This window comes from Sciurus vulgaris (assembly GCF_902686455.1).
Source record: "Sciurus vulgaris genome assembly, chromosome: 12".
Taxonomy (NCBI): Eukaryota; Metazoa; Chordata; class Mammalia; order Rodentia; family Sciuridae; genus Sciurus; species Sciurus vulgaris.
Window position 1 is genome coordinate 92,636,310 of NC_136473.1, and position 19,935 is coordinate 92,656,244.

Consider the following 19,935-nt stretch of genomic DNA (forward strand, 5'->3'; position numbering starts at 1 on the left):
GAGTGCACTAGTCAGCTGGTTATTTTCATTTAGCTCTGTCTTACTATAGCGTGTTTATGTGATGCAGATTATTTAAAATTTTTATTCTATTTTATAAACTTCTTTTATATTTACTTATCAATATTGCTTCTTTGCTTTCTGTTCTCTAATTCAGGTAATTCGAGGCACCAGTTAGATGTGTTTTGAGTTTTTTCCTTTGTGACTAATATAACTTTTATACTGTTTTGCGTACTTTATATCCTTTTGCCTTTTCTTCATCCTGTTTAAATACATTCTTCTGACATATCTCAGGCTACTATTGTTCAGGTGTATCTATTCTGCTGTTAATCAATGCTTCTTAACTCCAACTGATTTATTTTCACTTGCAAAATATACACACTTGATTGTTGTTTATAATTTCTAGTTACTTACCAAAATTGTCTGTTTTGTTACCTAAGTTTTAAGCATGTGATTATAATTAACTTTTAGGTTCATGTTTGATAGTCTTTCAGTTGTTCCTTTCCTTTATAAGTTCATTATGCTTTTATTGTATTTTGTTATTGTGTTTTAGATTTGTAAAAATGATTCTAAAATACTAATGTTCTTTTTTTCCTTCAGAAATTTGCTTTTATTTCTGAAAGTATTGTGATCCACTTTAAATTTAGCCCATTGAAATTATCCTTTAGAGCTGAAGAAAGCTAATTAGTTTGGCTTGTCTAGTTCTGTTTATCTTACTCTTTGGATTTGTAGTACATCTTGGTTTCAGAAACCCTGAGTATTTACTGTCTCTGACATGGCTCATTCAAAGAGTCAATTTTTGCCTTGTTACTGGGAAAAATTCTAAGAAAAAAAATGAATGTTCAATGTTGGACTCACTCCCAAGGGATTCCCTTCTCACCATGTTAGCCCCACAAATTCTTACTACCTAAATGGCCTTTTAATCCCTTCAAAAATTATTTTAAGTATTTTATGTAGCTTTTCCATAAGTCCTCCAACATTGGAAGCATCCATATTTCACTTCATGGCACGTACACTTGCCCTGCTTCTCCCATCCTGGATTTTACAATAATAAGCTCCCAGGCTCTGGGCTCAACTTCCTAGAGTGTCAGCAACAAGAACTTCCCTAACAACAGTTTTGTCAGTATTTCCACTCCCTTGTTTCTGCACATTTAAAAAAATTTCCCTTAGGCAACACTAAGCTACTCTGAGTTGTCTTCCAAGACAGTCTAACTTACTTCTCTAGGTATCATTTATACTTTCCGCTAGTGGTACATTTATAAAATAACAAAGTTTCAAATATCATGTCTCTAACCTTATTTTCTCCATTTTTATTTTTAGTTTGATTTTTCATAAATTGGGTATCCATCTTTGAGCATTATGTGTGTGTACACGTACACAAGTACACATGAGTATATACACACAAATGTGTGTATATGTGTTTCATATATATATATATGAAATGAGAGCAGCAATGCTTGTATGTCTAAAACTGAACTCTTCATTATTTTGTGCCAATCATTCCTCCCCCAATAACTTCATTCCTCTGTTTCTACAATATCTCTATAATCTTTACAGAGATCTTTATAGATTATAGAGATAATCTTTATAGATTATACAGATAACCAGTTTCCTTTACAATTGTAATGCAATTATTTGCTTTATGACTTCTTAATGTTATATTAGTTCTGTAAATTTTCTTTCTTTTTTTTTTTTTTTTTTGGTAAAATTAAAGCTTAAGTATAGACCTATAGTTTCCAAATATCTGATCCACACACAATTAGCTACATTAGATATTTTAGTAAATATATCCTAATTCCTGAGTCCTGATAGCACACATTCAGACTTATTCAGTCTATTTTTAGTTCTGAAAGGGATGTTTTCAGAGGAAATCCCTAGGTATTTCCGAAGTGCATGGATGAGAATTGAAATACTTCTTACTTTACTATTTGATGCCTCTGAGTCATTTGGCATATTTCACCTATATCAAATAAAATATTGCCTATTACATTCTCATTCTCCCATTCCATAATTATTTACCTAGTTTAAATTTTGCAAAACCTTCTGGAGAAATTAATAACTTTTTCTTTATACCTTTCACTTCCAAATAAAAACTACTTAGAGTATCCTACACTATTCAAGTCACTTAAATCCAAATGAATTAATTTCATGCAGTTCACCATCATATAGCAATACCAATTGCATTACTCCAAATGTATTTTTCTTAACAACTCATTATTCCATTGTTACAGATCATGTCCTTTAAAACAATACTGTTAATTGCTATTGAAAGAATATATTCTTCTGTGTGTGATGATGTTAATATACTATCTTTTAACGTAAATAACTAATCTCTCAATATTGAGAACTATCTATGAAAAGTTTTTTTAACCTTCCTGAGCCTTATATAATTGCTTATTCAATCAATTATTTCTAGTGAATTCCATCTATCCCTACTGTAATAGTTATTAAGTAGCATTCTACAATATAATTATATAATTGCATCATTATTTTTCTTAAACATACTGCAAACATCTTTAGGTTGAGTGTATTTGTCAGTCATGTTTGTAGCTTACATAACAATTATCTTTCAAATGACAGGAGTTAAATATTTTTTGAGATAAAATAAAAATTAATAAAAATGTGAATTTATCAGTCCTTAAAGTAATTTTCTGGCCAGTACAGGAGAGTTTATCTGAAACAATGATATAGGTAGAGTTTACAATGCATTCACAAAGTAGACTCTTTTCTTTAAATATTAATTATTGATATTTAGTAAATCAAATTCATAGATAATAGTCAAGGGTCCAGAATTGATGGTTTTCTTTGAAGGAAATATAAAAATTATAAAGATTCATTTCATCATAAATAATAATTTGGTGTTGGCCAAATTGTCCCTTAGTGTTTTATTCACTTTTACTTAATGATTTAGCCTTCTAATTAAATTTTCTCATGAAGCAAGAAATACTGATAATAAAATCATATTTTTCTTGATATATCATAATGAATATGAAGCCCCAAATATTAATTTTCAGGTTTTTTTCATTTTTGATACTTTTCTAAAGAGAGAGTGACTTTATGAAACTTGAATCCAGGAAAGTAATGAGCTATATCACTGGGGCTGTCTTTGTACATGCCAAGGAAATGAACTGTGAAATAACTAAATCAGTCCATCTGCTCCTCTGTAGTCAATTGTTGCTACTCCTAAACAATACAAGCATATAAGTTCTGCATTGTTAAAGAAATGGGATAAGCTTTACCAAGAACTTTCCAGAACCCTTTCACTAAAACCCATTGCATTATATCTGTGTTGCTGTAGGCTGATACTCTGCAAGGAAAATGAATGTATTGAAAATCATTTGAAATCAAGCAGTGGAAAATAAATGCAGACATGTATTTTCAGCATTATGGGAAGATAAGGATCTATTTACATTATATAAAAAAGTTAAATATTGTTATTAATTGCATCAAAGATCCAATTAAATACATTTGACAAAGGTCATAGAGTCAGCATATGTTGAATGAACTATAAATATTTACAAGCTTATAGATAATTTTTAATAATAGTTCTAAATTATGCATACATTCATAATGTGCTAAAATTTATACTGTTTTTCATTGAATGTTATAAATACATATTTTACCTTTTTCTTTACAAAGCAAACTTGTTTGATGACTATGCTTATTCTTCAAGGGCTTCAAGTACTCCTTCCAGACTATCTTCAGGAACGTTTTGTACAAGCAGCTTTGAGTTACATTGCTTGCAATTCAGAGGGAGAATTTATCTGCAAGGATAATGACTGCTGGTGTCAGTGTGGTCCCAAATTTCCAGAATGTAACTGCCCTTCTATGGACATCCAAGCCATGGAAGAGAATCTTCTTCGAATAACTGAAACCTGGAAAGTCTACAACAGTGACTTTGAGGAATCAGGTATGATATATATTTTACTATAACACATTTGATCTTTGACCAAAAGATGTCAAAAAAGACTATTTTATCCTACTGAAAGAATCTATTGCATAGTTCAAAGGGCTTTTGTTTGTTATTATTTTAAATGGACATTCATATTGCTTTTATTAGTGATTATTAAGTAATTTAATGAAAGAATATATTGTCCTTTGTGCATTGCTATGTGCTATTGGCACTATCCTTGAGTTGATCTATTAGTCACTTATTAAACATTCTTGCATTCTCAATATAATAATTTATCAACGAATCCCTTTCATGCTTCTCTAGACTTTTCTAGTGGACCTTGAGTTTCACCTGTGAGGTAAAATGTAGGCAGCATTTGTTCTGTACCTTTATATAAGCACAATTCTTATGTGTGCTCATCTTCAATTAACTACTTATGTTATTCTCCAATTTAGATCAATTTTGTAATAGTCTGGATTTTTTGTTGTTACTTCTAATTTTTTGAGTGCTTGTTTATGTCTTCAACATTCTTATTGGCTATGTAACCTTTAAGAGTATATGTTTTACCTTTAACAGTCTGCATTTTATAAAGCATTGAACATTAAACAATATAAGATTAAAGGATTCCTCAAAATAAAACTATTAAAAGGATCATATATAATAATTGATGATAAAAGAACTAAAAATTCCCATAGTATGGTGAATATAATTGTATAGGATTTGGTCAAAAGTGTTGGGCATGATTACCTTTAAAGTGAGCAAAGAGAACCATCAAATTATAAAATAAAAGGGTAGTAAGTAGAATAAGGAAAAGTTAACAGATTTGTTTACTTAAGATATACTTTGATTTAAATAGTGCATTAAAACCGTTGAATTCATGGAAACAGATTGGAATGGTAGTTATCAGAGGCTGGAGTATGGGGAAACAGGGAGATTGTGGATGAACTTCACAAAATTTTATTTTGATAGGAGGATTAAGGTTTTGAGAGTCATTGCACAGCTTGATGACTATAATTAATAATAACAAATTGTTTGAAATTGCTATGAGAATAATTTTTAAATATTCTCACCACAAAAAAAGATAAGTATTTGAAGTGATGGATTCTTTAATTAGCTTGATTTAGTCATTTCAGGTTATATACATACATCATAACATCAAATTATACACCATAATATATACAATTATGATTTGTCAATTTATAGTAAAATAATTTTAAAAATCAAACCTGTTACAGAAGGGGTTTGATAATCAAACAGACAAGGATGAAGCACTCTGGAGAGAATGATGAATTGACACTGAGTTTCTATAACTGCTTTTCCTTGGGGCACATTTATCAACTCATGGCAGATTTCAAGGCTGCAAATCTATTAGCCCATGGAAAATCCTGCTACTCCAAGATAGAGAAACCAGAAGAAATATATGTGGTCACATCAGGTTACAGAATACTTACTGGGTACTTGTGTTGTTTTAAGCATGTGGTCAGTTCTATTTTAGACATTTCCTTATTTTGATTTAAAATGTAGAAGGTGACTTGACACTTAAACTAATAAAATTTCCAAAGGTAGAATTTTATCTTCTGAAATGTTACAGGCCTGAAGATGCAAATACTCAGTAGGCCTGAAACTGAAAGTGCCAAAGGCCATACCCAAAGAACAAGAAGAACCAGTTTAAATTCATATCCTAAGGATATAATCCTAAAATGATTATCTCTCTATAATGCCTACTGAAAAAAAAAAAAAAAAACTTTAAATAGTTGAAAGGCTAATGTCATGTGTATGAAAACATTTTCTTAAACTCTCCAGTTCATTTATATGTAATGGATATAAAGTCCTCATTAACCTATGTTAAGAATCAGTTGAGAAGATTTGTGCATCTGGGCTTCCTATTCTCTTCCATCAGTCAATGTGTTTTTTTTTTTTTTTTTTTTTTTTTTTTAATGCCACTATAAAGCTCTTTTGGTTATATAAGGTTTATAGCATATTTGGAAGTCAGGTAGTAAAATGTCTTCTACTTTGTTCTTTTTGCTCAAGATTGGTTTGGCTACGTAGAGATTTGTGTTCCACACGAATTTTAGGACTGTTTTTCTAGTTCTGTGAAGAATATCATTGATATTTTGATAGTGGTTGCATTGAATCTATAGATCGTTTTGAGTAGTATGGACACTTTAACCATATTTATTTAGCCAGTCATGAACACAGGATTTTTAAAATTTTTTGAACCCTCTACAAAATTTCATCAATATTTTACAACTACCATTATAGAGCTATTTCATCTTATTGGTTAAATTTATTCCTAGGTTTTTTTTTTTGTTGTTGTTGTTGTTGTTTTTGGTCACTATTGGGTATAGGATTACTTTTTAAATTTCTACATCAGATAATTCTCTATTGGAGTACAGTTTCTATACACAGTGTAATTTCTACACTGCAACTTTACTGAACTGACTTGTTTATTCTTGTGGTTTTTTTTGATGAAGACTTGGTAATTTTATATGTATAATACTATGTCATCTACAAATTTCCTAATTGGATGTCTTCTATTTCTCCTGCCTGAGTGCTCTGATTAGGATTCCAGTACAATTTTGAATACAAATAGTGAAAGTGGACATCCTTCTCTTATTTCAGCCCTTAGATAAGAAGCCTTCAACTTCTCTGTATTCAGTATGAAGTTAAATTTTGAAATAAATTTCTCCTGTATCTAATTTGCTCAATTTTAATCATGAAGGGATACTGAATTTTATCAAGTGAATTTTCATCATCTATTGAAATTTGGCTTTATCCTTAATTCTATTGCATCACAAGCACAAATTGGAAAAAGGAAAGTCTTTTTAATAAATGGTGCTGAGGAAATTAGATATCTAAATGCACAAGATGGCAACTAGATCTTTATCTTTCATCACTTATAAAAATCAGCTCCAAATAGATATAAGAATCTAATATGAGACCTAAAACTATGAAAATACTGGGGACAGAAGAAATGCTTCAAGACATTGGAATGAGAAAATACCTTTGGAAAAACACTCAAAATACAGAGGAACAAAAGCAAAAATAGATGGTATTGTGTCAAACTAAAAACACTTCTGCACAGCAAATGAAAACAACAAAGTAAAAGAAACCTACATGATGGAAGAAAATATTGCAAACTATATACCTGATGAGGGGTTAACATTCAGAATACAGAAGGAACTTCAAAAACTCAATAGCATATAAACAAATAATTTTAAAATGGGCAATAGACCTAAATAGACATTTCTCAAGTGAAGATTATGAAGGGCTGACGGATATATGAAAAAATGTTGAACATCCCTAATCATCAAGTAAATGCAAATCAAAACCAAAATGAGATTTTGCCTCACTCTAGTAAGAATGGCTGGTGTCAAAAAGCAAAAAGTACCAGTGCTATTAAGAATGTTTAGAAAAAGAACCCTTGTACACTGTTGCTGAAATGTAAATTACTGCATCCATAGTGGAAAACAGGATGGAGGTTCCTCAAAAAATTAAGCACAGAACTGCCAGATGATCTAGAATTCCAACTTGTAGGTAGATGTCCAAAGGAAATAAAATAAATATGTTAAAGACTCATCTGCCCTGTTGTTTATTGCAGCATTATTCACAATAGCCAAGAAGTAGAAACAACCTTTGTGTCCATTGACTGGTTAACAAATAAAATGTTATACATCTACACAATGGAACACTATCCCACCATAAAATGATTTAAATACTGTCATTTGCGAAATGTATGGCGCTGGAGATCATTATGTTAAGTGAAATGATTCTGGCACCACAAAACAAGCACCACATGGTGTCACTTACATGTGGAACATAACAATATTGATATTATATAGGTGAAAGAACATCAGTGTTCACTAGAGGCTATGGAGAGCAGGAGAAAAGGGAAGCTGATAGCTTGATTAATGGATGTTAACTTACAGTTAGACAGGACTAAGTTCTGATGTACTGTTGCACAGCATGGTGACTATTGATAACATTTATATTCTGTAATTTTCAAAAAGCTGAAGGAAAGGATTTTGAAAGTTTTACCATAGTAAAATTAAAAATGAACAGATACATTTAGCCTCATTTGAATATTTCACAATGTATGCATGTATGAAAGCATCACAGGCAATTTCACGGACATGTAGAAATTGTATATTTTTATGTAGGAAGCAGACAGTAGAAGTAAGATGATCCCAATATTGAAATGAGTAGAAAATAGTTTCAGAAAACTGTTATTAAAATGTTCAAGAAATGAAGCAAAGGAAAAATGAAGTGAGTGAAGATATTGAAAAGTTCACCAGAGATTTGGAATCAATAAAACCGGATTAAGGAACAGTCCAAACCGAAAAGTGCAATATCGAAAACCAATGACTTGATTTTGTTTTAATAGGAATTTTGACACAGGGCATTACAGGAATAGTTAGCACAGGGACACAGAATATAAAGAAATAAAAGCAGCAAGGAAAGCCACAACAAAATATCCTAAAGATGCATCACAGGCATGGGACGTATGCAGGAAAGTTCTAATGCAGTTTTAATTTCAGGCATGGTAGTAGTTGGGGTCTGGCACAAAAAAGGAAGACATAATGGATATGATTTATAAAGATCTGAAAACACTCAAGCTATGAATTCCGTAAGTTCAGCAAAACGAAAACAAATTTAAAGAAAATTAAAAGTAAAAAAAAAAAATCTTCAATATATAAAGAAAAGATTAATTACTTTCAATGAAGGAATGAAAATTTAATGACTAAAAGCAGCAGAGCGCTTGCCTTGCACACGGAAGGCACTGGGTTCGATCCTCAGCACCACAAACAAATAAATAAAATAAATGTATTAAAAAAAGATTTTAGACAAAACTAAAGTGATAAAAATAAATAATCTAGAATTATATACACCTCCACAATGTTTTCTGAAATAGAGGTGAAATAAAAATGTATCTGATGAAAGCTCAATGAAAACCTGGAAATGCAAAGAGAAAGATCAATACTTAGCAATGGCAAGAAGGCAAATATGCATAAGTGAATGTCAGCTGCACAAAATGACGATTATAATGTGATATGGAAATAAAATATACACAGGACTTAAATAAATGACAATAATGCAATAGTGGACAAACAATGGGAAGAGTTAATCTGGCCTAAATATTCTAAAATCCTGGCTGAGGATGTGTTAAAAGATGTAATGTGTTTTAGATTGAAGTAAATAAAAAATCTGGTATAACCACAAAAAATACAGGAAAAATTAATGGAAATCAAGCAAAAAGAAAATTAAATAAAAATTATCTAATGATTTCTAAATAAAATCATAAAGTAACAAACAGGGAGAAAATCATCTTATTCAATACTTAAATGTAGCATAAAGAAGAAGGATTGTATTCCAGATACAATCCCACTATAAAAGTTATAAAATTAAATTTTCTATTTTGCTCATTACATTATATAGTCTATGTAAAATACTGATACTATAGGACTGGGTTATAATAAAAATGATATCTTATTTTTATTATTTATTAGAGACATGTTTAAATATAGTGACACGGATAAGCTGAGGATAAAGGGTGGAGAAAAATATAATGTAAAATCCAGCCAAACGAATACTGTAGTAAATTTTAAGGTAAGATACATGTAGGAATACTTTGCCTAGGACTATTATAATAAAGGAGAAAAGTTTGTATTAAGGGAGAGACATTGAACTCCACTCCACTGAAATAACAATATAGAAGTTTAAAAGCAGGCATAAACTCAAGGAAAAATGCTGGTTGATAGTAACAAGGAGACTGGTCTATGTCATTCAGCCATTTGTGCTTCCTAATTTTCTATTATTGGAGTTAGGCTCCTGCAGTTCTACAGAAACTAGGAGATTAGGGATACTACCTCCTTTAATGATTGCATTTCAAATGGATGATCCCCAGCTCTTGGAGAAAAGTCTGTCTGGTTTGTAGAAGATTTACATCTGAAAAGGCAGAGAAAAAAATGTATAATTGCCAAGTATTCTAAAGTATATTGTCTAAGATAAAAGTCAGGGAAAAATAGGAAGAAACTTATTCAAAGTTTAATGAAGCTGAGGGGAATGTTTACATTGTCTAGGTCAAAACCTAATTCCTTGGTCTCAAAAAACATGAAGAAAAATTTGACAGAACTATAAGATAAAAAACACAAACATAATCATAATGTGAAATTTTAACTTATCTCTCCTAACACGTGGAAGATTAAGCAACCCTAATATAAGTGAGGATTATGAAACTCAACAGAAATTTAGCAATTGACAAAAAGTCTGCATGGAATATTGAACAAAAATTATTACTTTACGTACGTATCTCCAATACTCATGTAACATTTACCAAATTTCACCATATTCTAGGCCACAAAACAACCCTGAACAACATATTGAAATCATATGCTTTGTGACCATAGTAAGATCAAGCTGAAATCACTAATTAGAAGGCAAATAGCAAATTTCCATCTGCTTGTATATTAAATAGTAGGCTTCTACAGGGAAGAGGGGGAGAAAATAAAAAATGAAATGAGAAGTTAGAACAAATGAAATTTCCACATGATGTTAGTGGGTGTGTTATTGGTTTCTCTTTAGAAAAATAATTTTGTAAAATCTAGCTGTTACAGTGTGAATATGTGATGTCCCCCAAAAGCTCCTGGATTAGTACAGGAATATTCAAAGATGAATTGATTGGATTATGAAAGCTGTAATGAAATTGGTCCATCCTAAATTGAATGGACTAACTGGGTGGTGATTTTAGGCAGGCAGGGCATGGCTGGAGGAGCAGGGTCACTGGGAATTTGCTGTGAAAAACATCATCTTTTCTGCAGCTCCTTCCCCTCTCTCTGTTCTTCCTCGCTGCCACCAGCCAGCAGCACTCCTCTGTCATGTCCTCTCACTTTGATGTTCTACATCACCTTGAGCCCAGAGCAATGGAATAAGTCAACCATGGCTTAAACCTCTGAAATTATGAGCCAAATTAATTTTTCTTTGTTGTTTTTGTCGGGTATCTCGTCATAGGTAAGAAAAGATAAAGAACTAGTAGAAGTGAATGTATCATTTCTTTTGATCTAGATCAGAAGTTTAATTCTTAGATAGTCAAAAGAAATATGCACATATTTTCAGTGCAACAAGTGTATGAAAATATACATGATGTGCACAGTAGCATTACTCTTGCTACCCTGAAAGTAGACACTTCTAAAATGCCAAATCATTAAAAGAAATTAAACTTTAAAATCATGGTATAGTTTACACAATGGGATTTCATAAATCTAAGTGAATGAATGATGAATCCAGAATATGAATTAAATCTCTCAAATATTGAATCAAACTAAAGAAGCTGGTCTTGAAAGAATATATATTACATTTATGTTAAGTATGGTAAAAAGCAAAATTTACCTATTAAAAAATTCTGTTACAGCAGGTGAATGGTACCTTTGGTGAGGCAAAGTCTGATGTGATGTATGAGTGAGAGAATTCTTCAGTACTTAGAAGTCATTATTTTCTTATTTACAGGCTGGGAACATGAATGTGTTTTGATTCTGAAAATTCCACATTTTAGATAAAATATGTTTATTTTTCTGTGTTTATATAATAATTTGATAAATATTTAAAAATAAGCATTTTGGCAACTAAATAATTTGAAGGACAATATCAGAATAATTGAATAAATTAGTATGTTTAAAGTTTACATGTTGTATGTTTAAATTCATAGTAAATGGGTGAAAGATTAATTTGGAATATTCAATGACCAGAGATTGTGAAGCATTAATTAGAAAGCTAGTTCTAATAAGCTAGACTTTCAATCTTGTCCCACATTTAAACTATTCACCTTAGAACCAAAGACTCTTAACATACTGAAATCAATTATGCTTATGTTGTAAAAACAGTGATCTATTTTCTATCTCTTGACTTATTTTCAATATTTAAAATTTTAATGTTTAATTCCTTGTTTTTACCAGAGGTATGCTAAAATTCATATTTAATATTAGGGGTTCCTCTATCTTGCCATAAATTTTACTCTACATCATAGACAATAGTCTTGTTTATTCAGTTTGTTTATGTGTGCATAGCTAAAGAATAAACCCTGACTTTTTGTTGGTACATCTTCAATGAAACCACATTAATTAGTATACACTTAAAACAATGGTCAATGGCATTGTAATCTTTGTTTATTGAATTCCTTTTCAAACTTGTAAGATGTACTAAGGGATATATTTGACGGTTTTGAGAAGAGTGTTTTGTTTTTTTAGGAGAATTTTTTGTTGTTACTGAGCAATAAATAATAGAAATAATGTGGCAGGTGTTGTCCAAGAAAAGATTTCTAAAACATTCTCACCACCTATAGGTTATAAATTGATAACCTTTATTCAAAGTTTCGTAATTGTAAGACTGTGCACTAGCTTATTTCACTTCCTTTATGGAAAGTAAAGTAGTAATACTATGTTCAAGTGCATTCTTGTTTCTGCTGGGAGTTCTTGAATTTTAGTTACAAGACATGATAATTTGTGTCTACTTACCTACATGTCAGAAATTTGAATCCTGTAATATACTTTATATAGACATATAAAACAGGATGGTTTTAGATTGCTTTCAAGTGTTTAATTTAACTTATCTTGAAAAATTAGACAAATGGAAATTAACTTACCAAAAGTTATCTTAATTGAAGCAGAACAATCAGTTTACCTTTGTTATCTTATTATAAGAGATATTCATCTAAATTTAAAAGATTTTTTTTTTCTTAAGCACAAATAGCGATGTGAGGTGGATCACAGTAATATAGAATGTTAATTACTGTCACCACCCAAAAAGGAAGAAAATAAGTTTGTACTTTATTAGGTCAAGATAATTTTTTGTAACTGTCTGTTTTGTGTGTTTCCTATTTTCACCAAATGTAAAGTTCAATCAGTATGTCTGATTAGCATATAATACTAAGCTGCTTTGATATTTAAGTCATTTTTTCTGTAATCTGAAAGTCCTAGAAAATATACTTTTTATAGAGTGTAAACAAAAGTGTCAGAAATTTAAAATAAAGTGTATTTCTATGTCATATCTTAAAACCTGAGAAAATTTCCAACTGTTAAACAATATATAAAAATCTATCCATTCTTTACCTTGATAGTCGCAGAAAAAAACATAGTGTTTTTTAATAAGAAATAATGGTGCTATAAATGTAACTGGTTAGAATGAAAGTATGCAAGATGGAAATGTAGCAGAATATGGAAGCAAAAAAATTAAACACAATATATCTCACAATAGTAATAACTATCAAAACCTAATTTATATGTTATATTTAATTAGACAAAAATAATGATTTTGTAACCAATCATGCAAGGACAGTGTCTACCTAGATCAGGATCAAGTAATCAACTTAATGATAAAACTGAAAGTACTTAATATCTTAGATACACATGCACACACTCACAAATGTTTAAAACCAAAATTTATTTTGTTTGTGTTATGCAACCGTTTATAAGAATTGCCAAAAAAAAAAAGAACCACTAATACTCTAAAGAGATGTCAGTACATTGTTTTTTTCAATTAATTTTCTATGTCATCTTCAGCTCTTTTCTGGGGTGAATGAGAAATATAATTATTTAAGCTCTACAATTATAGGAAATGGTGATATTCTTGCAAGTAATCATTTTAAGAAAAAATAAAAAGCAAATAGTTTTAGAAATGTTTGAACATGACACTTTGGAAAAATTGTGTTATCCCTTGATATGTAGTAAATCTAAGGTGTATGTTTGTTGTCAACAAATATCTGTATCAGGATCAAGTCCTGTTAAATGGAAGGATATATATTTGTTGATCCAAGAATAGCAGTCGGAGACCACCTGGTAATGGGAATTGTTGAGGTGTCAACTTTCTAAAAACACTGTTCATTTCTACAGTTCAACTGAAAGGAAATAAACTTTCAAATACTGCAAACATAAAATGTATTGAATGCTCCAGTGCTATGAAGGCAGAATTAGCTTGATTTAAAAAAAATTTAAATCATCTGTTCTCTTTTTTTTTATGTCGATATTCTTGATTTTCTTTCTCAAAAACGGTTTCTCCCTCAGATGATACTTTACTATCTGCTTATGCATAAAGAACATTTTTCAAGGAAAATCAGTAGCCCTGTAAATGATATTTGAAATTTATCATTCATTTTTACTCATTATAATGTTTAGTAAAATCCTACTACTTGCTGCTCATTATTCATTCTTATCCCCTGATAGTAAATTAACCCAAATTTTCTTTGAAGAAACCCCATTCCATTCTTAGTATCGCACAATGTATTGGAATGAGCTCCATATTGAGCACTAGTATGGCCTCTGATTAATGCAAGCTAATCATAAGAATCTGTTTTTCTGGCTATTGAGATCAGTTCAAGACAGATGAAAAAAATATGAATAAGAATCAGAAATATAATTCCCAAGAGTATCTGGGTGAAAGTGAAGATCCCTTGTTTTCCCACTCTAGTTATAGGGAATGCTATTAGCTGTTAGATGTGAAAGAACAAATTCATAAGGACATTAGAGGACCATCTTGCCATCGAATTGTTGCTTGAATCTTATAAGATAGAAAAATGCTTTCTTGGTTACATCAATAAACAGCTGAACCACCTTTTCTTCAAGCTTACCTTGCTCTTACGGATTTAGGTGCATGAGGTGATAAATTTCTTCAATTGTTGAGTCAGTTTGAGATGGACCATCATTCAGGACAGCATTCGGTAGTGATAAAGAATCCTTGAACCTTTGAGTAATAAAATTAGTCTATTTCTTTCTCATTTCTTCATTGCAAGTTTACTGTGGCTTTTGTTCTGTCTTCTTCCAAAACTCAGGTTGGCAGCTCAGGCCCTATGTGGAAAAGTGATCTCTATCGCAGGAGTAAATAATACAGCAAGCTATACTTATTAAAACTTCATTTAGAAAATGATATATGCCATTCCTGATAAGATTCTATTGGCTAAAGTAAATTGTCTAAGCCTACCTCAAGAAGGAATTTTTCCTTGGAAAAAGTCTGAGTATGTGTGAGAGGTTCTAATGACTGGACAATGTGTTGATATTATTGCCAGATAATCAACTTCTTTACCTAGATGCATAACAAATTCAACTGATCTCCAAGAGAAACAGAACAAAAGTCACACATAGTCAAGTCTAATGCAATGAGTGAGGCTTATCAGCCTCTGCCAATTCAGATGTGGTGTCTTTAGATAGCCAGATATGAAGCAAAGACCCAGTTACCTGTCCCAGTCATAGTACATGCCAGTTAGACTATTCATTAGAACTACAATAAGCATTTTCAGTCAGAAGAAGATTAACAAGGGTACAAACTAACTCTACTTGGAGCAATTTTGAAATTCCTCTGCAAGATATTTTGAGAGCTCTAACCTGCAAGTGGGAAATGTTTCCTGAATAGTCTTCGGCTTTGCTTTCTCTGAATAGCTCTCTTGTCTATGGTTTTCATTGGAGCGAAGGGAGTGATTTTCCAATTGCATTCTCCTTCCACACCACATCTGAGATGAGAATTGGCCAATCTTGGGGTACAGTTTTCTTAGCCTTCTTTCTTCCAAAACACTGACAGTCAATGTCATTTTCAATTTTAAACTTTACATGATTTTTGCCCAAAGTAATTTTTTGGCAGTACAATTCTATATGAATAAATTGCTCTCTTAGCTATTTAAGTTGTCAGTTCCATGGGTCATTAGCCACACCCACAGCTTTTTCAAGATATGTTTTCTGTATTTGCTATTTTCTTTTTCTTTTTCATATTCTTCCCTCCTTTATCTATCATTGAAATCATGGGGTTTTATTAGACTTCTTGAGTTGTTCTTTGATGTCTAATTGAAAGTATTTACAAGGTACACTTTTTATTAGGCATATAAGACAATAATTAAATGAGTTATTTTCATACTGGAGTTGAGAAGCAGTTGCCTGTATTCATGCTTTCAAAATTCTATGAGTCTGAACTTCTCCTCTGTGTCATATATCACACAAGAAAAATAGGTAATGATATGGAAATGCACAGTACAAAATTTCCTTTAGGATATTGCAGTTTATTTCCCACTACATCACTTGTCCATTGCAAGTTGGCTGTGGTATCTTCTCCATGTCTTCTCACTCCAGGATGTGGGCTAACAGTGAAGCCACCATCTGGAGCAATGTGTCACTGTGACAGAGAGTGATACCTTGCCATACTTTGCCTGAAAGTGTTATCAGCAACAGAACTAACATTCTATTATCCAACATCTAAGTTTATGAAACATATGATTTTCTTTTCCAGTTACTTCAGGAAACAATTTTACCAGCTGTCTCCTTATTGCTTAACATGGACTGTCTTTATTTCCACTTGGGTCTTTGCTAAGCATCCTTGATGCCTCCATGATCCTCGAAGTCAGTGCCAGGCATAACCATAAACCTTTGCTTTTTTCTGCACTGTCTCCCAAACCCTGCCTTCATTTCTGAATCCAAATTCAGTATCAGCTTGGTAACACTGCAGTTGTTAAAAAAAAAAAAAAAAAAAACTCTAAAATCCTAAATACATCCTATAAACAATGCAATTTCTTGCTCACATTGCATGTGTACCACAGTATAACTGGGGTCTCTAGGCTAGTCTCCATTTTTCTCCTTCTAAGACTCATGCTCAGGGAAACATTGGTGAATGATTTAGGTATAGAGGCAGTAGGAAAAGTATAGTCAATCATCACTGGCTCTTATATAAACTGTTTTTCACAGTATTTATAATCATATTTTATTATCAAGCCTAATTTCAAAGGAAACAGAAAAATGTCATTTGACCACGTGCTTAGAAGAGAAGATCCAAAGCATTTATGAATTGCTAAAATGTCAGCCACAGATGGCTTTTTAAATTCAAGAAACTGAATTTATCTGTATCATTAACCATATAGCCTCAGACAGGAATATATATATTTTACTCTTCCTATCTCACATTCATTAATCTTCTTTATTAGTAAGAAAATGAGATATATCTGTAGTTAAGTGAACTTTAGTGCACCCAACTTCACTCTACCCATCATTGTGTCCAAATTAAATAGCTGGAAGTCAGATAAATAAGCTCTATCCATAAAAAACTATGTGAACATGAGCATGTCACATAATCTCTTAAAATGTGTGCAACCTTGTTTGTCATTCAGTAACTTTAGTTTGACTTGATGAACTAGAAAGAAGGTTCTTGTCCTAAATTAATTATCACATATAGTATTGCCTTCTCATGGGTAAAGCTTTATGACAATCAAATGATTGTATTTAAAAGATACTCTTTTGAATTAATTGTAGCTGGAATTTAAGAGTAAGGGAAAGAAAACAATACCAAGTCTCAATCTTGATTCTGATGGTAACAATATTTTTGCAATTTATTGTGTGATTGTCTCATTGTCTGTATTGCAATTTACAGATGACTTCAGCACCAAGGACAGTATTCAGGTCCAAAACAAATAGACCAAAACCAGTTTGGTTTCCATCGCTGTTTTGTTTGACATGTCAGTGTTTCCTGTCTGATTTGTCACTGCTGAAATGTACCATATTTAATATATTATGAAAATCACCTTTGCCATTACCAAATTTTATTTTGTACTTCAATTAATGTTTTAACATCACCTGAAATAAGATGGCTATGGAGTGCCAAGCAAGTGTTTTATGTAATGATTCCTGATTTTGATCCCAAAAGGCTTGCTGCCAAATGCCTTCTACGTGTTCCAGTTGGCCCTGATGCATTTCCATGCCTAGATCAATGCCATCATTCCAACCCTCTGAGAAGAGTTGCACAATTTTTCATGGCACAGAACAACATATTTCTTTGCAACATTGCACAAAACTAGTGCAGTGTACTGTATAAACACATCATATATTACAATACATGTTGATTGATGAATGAGATAACAAAATTTATGTGTACCCACATATTGCTTGTGCACTTAATTTGGTCTACTTCATTTGTTCTCTCTGGGAATGTCACAGTAACTATAATATCATTCATCTTTTCAGTAGACATGTGCTAAAAATATTCTTTAAAACACATTTTATTTTGAATATTTTCCATAGGTATTTTGAGGTTGTGTTCATTTTGCTTTCTTTGCTTTTTTTGTATTCTCTGTCACTCAAATCTTAATAAATGCATGGACACCATAATGTTTTTACATTTGCTTGAATTTACTTCTCATAAAGTAATATCTCTCAAAAGATTTGTATATGCTTGTTCTAAGTTATCACCCATATTTATTTGAAGTCATAATTTGCTCAAGCATCCAGTTTAATCTGAAACAAATAATTCAAGACTTTGATTCAGTATGATAAAAACAAAATAAATTATGTCCATTATGTGTTTTATTGTTCATTTTTCTTTATATGCTACTCAATGGTCAGTCTTATATAAATATATGTTATGTATAGACGTGTGTACTTTGTGCTACCATTTGGGTCATGTGAATAAAAATAGTCATTCATTTCAAGTACAAATTCTTAGAAGCCATTCCAAAGACCATGGATATCCAATCCATTCACTGCTTTCATGAAAACCTCATAATGGTGGCAAAGATTTTATTAAAATCATCTCATGTAGCATACTTGGTAATTTGTGAATTATAAAATCAACTGATTTACAAATTTAATATTTAGGCATTATCCTCTTATACTGGCATACTAATAACTTCTACTTATTTAAGAGAAATATCCTTTTTATTTTCAAACTTCATCATTCTTCTAATGTATACAAGTGAACTCTATATCGATGCAGAGTTAATTTTCATGTATTTTACACGAACTGCTTTGTCAATTATTTCATTGATAAATAAGGATAGCAGAATATGGAATTTTTTACTGAACTTTTGGATGCATATAGATAGATATGACAATATTGCATGATATAATAATGCAAAGTTACCATGTATCATCTAAAATATTTTATATTTGATCATCAGGTCATTCAAAATAGATATTTAACATATAAAAGAAAATTTTTAAGAAAATAAAATAAGATCAATGTATAATATAAAGTTATCATTCATACTCATCACTGTATTTTTTCTGGTTTTCATCCTTATAAACATGTAAGATTATTGAACTTCTAGCACATTGAAGCACAAGGTATGGTCTTGTGACTTCTTTGATAAAGGAAATATGAGAGGATGTAGTGCATATTAATGTCTTAAAAGAAGACAGTAAGAGTCTGGCACTTATTAGGCTTACTTTCTTAGCCAAAGAACTGATGATAATCTGGACGATGAAGACAGTGGGGACCCTAGGCTGCAATCATCTATAGGTGGATACGTGATGTGACTTGAAACCTAAAATTTTTATTACTGAAATCTAGAAATATTTTGATGATATTAATACTTTGATAAAACTTATTCCATGCTTTCTTATGCATAAGGTTAAGCTTTCTACATCACTATGAGTGAAAGAGAGTTTGATGATAATTACTTATTTATCCAATAAGAAGTAACTAGGAGATTTTAAGATTGATTACATTTTCTAACATTAATGATGAATGTTTACTATATTTTCTGAATTTTATGATATAATGAGGCTAATGAAAATGCTCTGAGCCATTTGAAATATGCCATGTTTAATGGACATTTCAGGCCTTACACCATTACCTCTTTAAAATAATATTTCAAAGTACTACTATGATGATTGTATTTTTTACTTTAAAGAAAACCAGAAGCAATACGTGCTAAGTAGCTTTCACCACATCTAATAATATTGGTGCTTCCAATATCCAAGCTCAGACAAAAGTGCATGATTCTTGCACTACATAAAATTCTTTCCTGAACAAATGTTACTATTGCATAAGAAAGCCTCTGACCTGCTTTTCAGAGCTCATATTATCTTTACCTGCATTAACTTAAACAGTGGCTTGCTATGGTCCAGAGGTTGTAATAGGACTGGGGGTGTAGCTCAAATAAGAATGCTTCACTAGCACGGTTTCAATCCCCCACAACACCACTAAATAAGAACAAAAACAAGACTCAGAGGTTACAAAAGCCCCCAATGATAAAAGTGAATACTCAAGGCAACTAAAAGACACATAATATGTGCCTTTATGTCAAATAT

The 19,935-nt window shown here is 31.3% G+C and overlaps 1 protein-coding gene across 3 annotated transcripts in view; it reads left to right on the forward strand.

Annotated features, from left to right (window-relative positions):
* BRINP3 (BMP/retinoic acid inducible neural specific 3) overlaps positions 1–19,935 on the forward strand; it is a 392,892-nt gene that overhangs the window by 266,655 nt on the left and 106,302 nt on the right. For all 3 annotated transcript variants that reach the window (XM_079107246.1, XM_079107247.1, XM_079107245.1), the window contains one exon: positions 3,671–3,907. In XM_079107246.1, coding sequence (XP_078963372.1) covers positions 3,671–3,907 — 237 coding nt within the window. The remainder of the gene's footprint in view (positions 1–3,670; positions 3,908–19,935) is intronic.